Source organism: Carcharodon carcharias, chromosome 9 (assembly GCF_017639515.1).
Source record: "Carcharodon carcharias isolate sCarCar2 chromosome 9, sCarCar2.pri, whole genome shotgun sequence".
Classification (NCBI taxonomy): Eukaryota; Metazoa; Chordata; class Chondrichthyes; order Lamniformes; family Lamnidae; genus Carcharodon; species Carcharodon carcharias.
This window is the reverse complement of record NC_054475.1, coordinates 101,600,254-101,604,172: the sequence shown is the minus strand read 5'-3', so window position 1 is coordinate 101,604,172 and position 3,919 is coordinate 101,600,254. Positions and strand designations below refer to the sequence as shown.

The following is a 3,919-nucleotide window of genomic DNA, read 5'->3' as shown; positions in this document are numbered from 1 at the left end:
TTTCCCTGTCTACTTCCATGGGAAGTATCCTTGGACTTTTTTTTAACCTTAGGGCACTATATAAGTGCATGTTGTTGAATTGACAAAATCCCGATTAGTATTCTAACCCTATCTCTGACAGAGCCCTGATCAGTACTGTAACCCAATCTCTGTCTACTTGAAAAAAATCCGATTAATATTGTAAATAGCTCTATCGAATTGACAAGGTCCTGAACAGTGCTCTCATGAAGCTGTCTTTTCAATTGGGAAGATTCTAATTGATGATCTTACCTCGATGCTCGAATGTCAAGTCTTTGAAAAGTGCTCTCTCTCCGTTTTAGGAGCTTTAATGGAATTGAGACATTTTATTATCAGAAAGCAAGGATCCCATTGTGTGTTTGTTTTAATGCCTCGCAGTTAAATAGTAGTTTGGAAAATGCAGAATCAATGTTCATCACACGTGCGCGTGTACATGAAGGGTTTGAAATAAGTGATAAGTATTTGCCACAAAATCCCCTAAAAGTCAGTAAGCAGGTTTATGTCGTATTCTTGTGTCAGAACTGACATTTATCCAATTTCATCCGAGAGCTGGAAATCGCTCGAAGGAGCGGTTTGAAGCAGTTTGAGCCAATGATGAGACTGAATGGGCGGATCCAGCAGACCGCCTGCAGGTCGGACCGTTCTGTACCAATGATCGAGGCCGAGGGGCGGTGTGTCCTGCAGCCTGCGCGGGTATAACTCAGCGGCAGTCGGATGGAGTGGGATAGGGACAGCGCCAGTTCAGCGCTCACCTGCACATGAGCCACATGTAAACATGATGTCCATGAACAGCAAGCAGCCATTCGGCATGCACCCTATCCTTCATGAGCCCAAATACACCACTCTGCATTCGAGCACCGAGGCCATCAGGAGAGCTTGTTTGCCGACTCCTCCGGTAAGTACCCAGTGAAACCTGCCCATGGACTGGACACAGCAACCAGCGCTCTCTCATCGCGTGAAAGAAAGGCTATTCCGTGTTTAAATAGGCTAGCTTTGGAAGAGATCTTTCAACTGATTACAATTCATGTCTGGAGCTCTGTCAAATTGCGGGGGCATTTGAAGTTTTTTTTTACTTTATTATTTTCAGTTGTATGTAAGGAGGCGGTTTAAGGTCTCCCGTGAGGGGTTTGTGATATTGGTATATTTTTGGCAGGATGTAAGTAATGAAATTGTACCAAAAGGAGACTTCGAAGTGGGTGACTCAGGTATTCAGACTGCGTGGCTGTTTGTCAAGATGCTTGTTTTGAATCCGTGCGATGTATGTGTCGTTCCACCCTGTGTTAGGTTAATTGTACCCGCGCTTTGTGCAGCTAACCTTTGTAATGGCTGTAAAATCGTTCATTACTGGCACCGCTTTGCAAGTTGCATAAAACATGGTTGTACCAATTGACAATGTTCTCGTGTGGCATCGAGTGCACGCGCCAAGGTCCCACCAAAACAATTGGTTCCCCTTTTAAAAATATTTTATGTGTTTTCACAACTGACTAAATGTTGCCAGCCTCACTGGAGTAAAGAAAACCGTTAACTGCAGATTGTGAAGAGCGCGATGATAATCACGAAGAGACACAAAGAATGACGCTGATTAAAACTCGCCGGCTGCCGGTGAAGTGTCCTTGTGGCCAGCGAGTTGCTGCACATTCGTGCGGTTTGGACGAGCGCGCTGTTCTCCCTCTTGCTCGGGCTCCTGACAATAACGCCCTGTGCTTTTCCTTTGCAGCTGCAAGGCAATATTTTTACCGGTTTTGATGAAACTCTACTGTCTCGAGCCGAAGCCCTGGCAGCTGTGGATATTGTATCGCAGAAAAACCACCCCTTCAAGCCAGATGTCACCTACCATACCATGACCAGCGTGTCCTGCACTCCTACCTCCTCCTCTGTACATCTACCCCATCCGTCGGTCCTGACCTCCCACCCCCATCATCACCATCATCACCATCAGTCAGCCCAAGGCCTGGAAGGAGACCTCCTGGATCACCTGAACCCTGGTCTCTCCCTGAGTGGGATGGCAGGACCTGAAGTGGGCACCACGCCATCACATCCCCACGCACACATGCCTGGCATGAACCACATGTCCCATCACCCTCATCACCATCAACCTATGAACATTTCCCATTCGCACGCCCTGTCAGCCCACATCGGCCTGGGCGGCAATGAGGGCGAAGCAGATCCCAGGGAGCTGGAGTCCTTTGCGGAGAGGTTCAAGCAGAGAAGAATCAAACTTGGAGTGACACAAGCCGATGTTGGGTCAGCCTTGGCCAACCTGAAGATCCCGGGTGTGGGCTGTTTAAGTCAAAGCACTATCTGCAGGTTTGAATCCTTGACTCTCTCACACAATAACATGATTGCGCTCAAGCCCATCCTGGAGGCCTGGCTGGATGAAGCCGAGAGGGCTCAGAGGGAGAAAATGACCAAACCCGAGCTTTTCAATGGAGGGGACAGGAAGCGCAAACGTACCTCCATTGCAGCGCCGGAGAAACGGTCCCTCGAAGCTTATTTCGCCGTTCAGCCTCGTCCTTCCTCCGAGAAGATTGCGGCAATTGCAGAGAAATTGGACCTGAAAAAGAATGTGGTCAGAGTGTGGTTTTGCAATCAGAGACAGAAACAGAAACGAATGAAATTTTCCGCCACACATTAAGATGTTCTGTGCACTGCTCTGTCCTATTGAGGGGATGCGGACCAGGATATAATAACTTTTGTTTTCTTGGTGAAGTTTTGCCCGACAAAACGAAGCAATGGAAGGGGAATCAGGCCGGGAGGATCTGTCTGAAGAATGAGTTGTAATTGTGCATATTTTGTACGGGTTTGAGAGAAGCAAGCTTTATGTCTTGGTTTAGATGAGACTTCGATGACTTATCTGGCAATCATATTGTAACAAATAATCTCAACGAGACTTGAATAATGTTTAATCACATTCTTGTGAAAAATACCCTGTTTGCTTTTCTACTGTAATAGGCTGTACATAGTCTGTGAATGAACTGTATGCGTTTAACCTTTATTTGCGCGGACTGGTCTAATTCATTGATCTGGGATTGTATAACTACAGCTGAAGTGGGCACGGTGCTGGGGCAGGTGGTGGCATATCTACCCCTGTCAGGTTCATTTAGAAAAATGACACAGAAGCAATTAATTATGTAAGAACGGGCCATATTAATTCTATTGTACCTCTTGTATAGTCCACAGGTCTGTCTCTGCATGGTTTATACATCATTTCAGTTTAGTGAATGTCGCCATCACGATATTAATAGCAAAAAAAAAATAAAAATTAATAATAAATAAGTTTAAAATGTTTTGCAATAACTGTTTACGAATGATTTCCTACCTCATCCGCCCTGGGGGGGGGGGGGGGGGGGGGGGGGGGGGGGTTTCACTGCGCTTTCCCTTTCCCTCCATTTAACTCAATCATAAATTTAATTTTTTAAAAATCTGGAAGGGATTCACAATGCATTGACAATCAAAATTACTTTAAAATATGTCGTGGTACAATAGACTGGTGTGCAAACAATGGCGAAATAATACATGTGGAAAGTTAGAAATGAGGGGCAGGGACTATGTGAGTTTTAAACGCGGTTCACGAACTGGCAGAGCTTTTCATCCTTGTCTTCCTGCATTTACTTATTTGTTGTGCGAAATTCATTTTCTATTCTTACTTTCTGGAGGGTTGTCGCTAAGACCAATTTCCCTGTGTGTGTGTGTGTGTGTGTGCGTGTGAGGCCGGTGCCCACAACCCTTTCACCCAGGTCTTTCTCCCCTCCACTGGCCGCTCGTGTCCGAGTGGCTGAGTGTGCACTTTGTGAGCAGGTTACCGGGCACACACCTGTTCGAACAATGCTCTTTTCTCTCTGATGCTGACTTTTCTAACGGTTGGCTCCAATCTGAAGTGTGGTTATTTATTTTACTTTAC

At 46.0% G+C, this 3,919-nt stretch overlaps 1 protein-coding gene across 1 annotated transcript; it reads left to right on the top strand.

Moving 5' to 3' along the window:
• Positions 1-793: 793 nt before the first annotated feature.
• On the top strand, positions 794-2,653 carry pou4f4 (POU class 4 homeobox 4). Its single transcript, XM_041195980.1, has 2 exons — positions 794-913; positions 1,736-2,653. Exons 1-2 carry the CDS (start codon positions 794-796, stop codon positions 2,651-2,653), a joined length of 1,038 nt encoding a protein of 345 aa, XP_041051914.1.
• The last annotated feature ends 1,266 nt before the right edge of the window (positions 2,654-3,919 follow it).

Excerpts from the sequence above, each read along its gene's own strand:
- pou4f4 (XM_041195980.1), top strand. The coding sequence starts at position 794 with ATGATGTCCATGAACAGCAAGCAGCCATTCGGCATGCACCCTATCCTT. Across the intron at positions 914-1,735 it reads CTTGTTTGCCGACTCCTCCG|CTGCAAGGCAATATTTTTAC; the intron begins GTAAGTACCCAG and ends TTTCCTTTGCAG.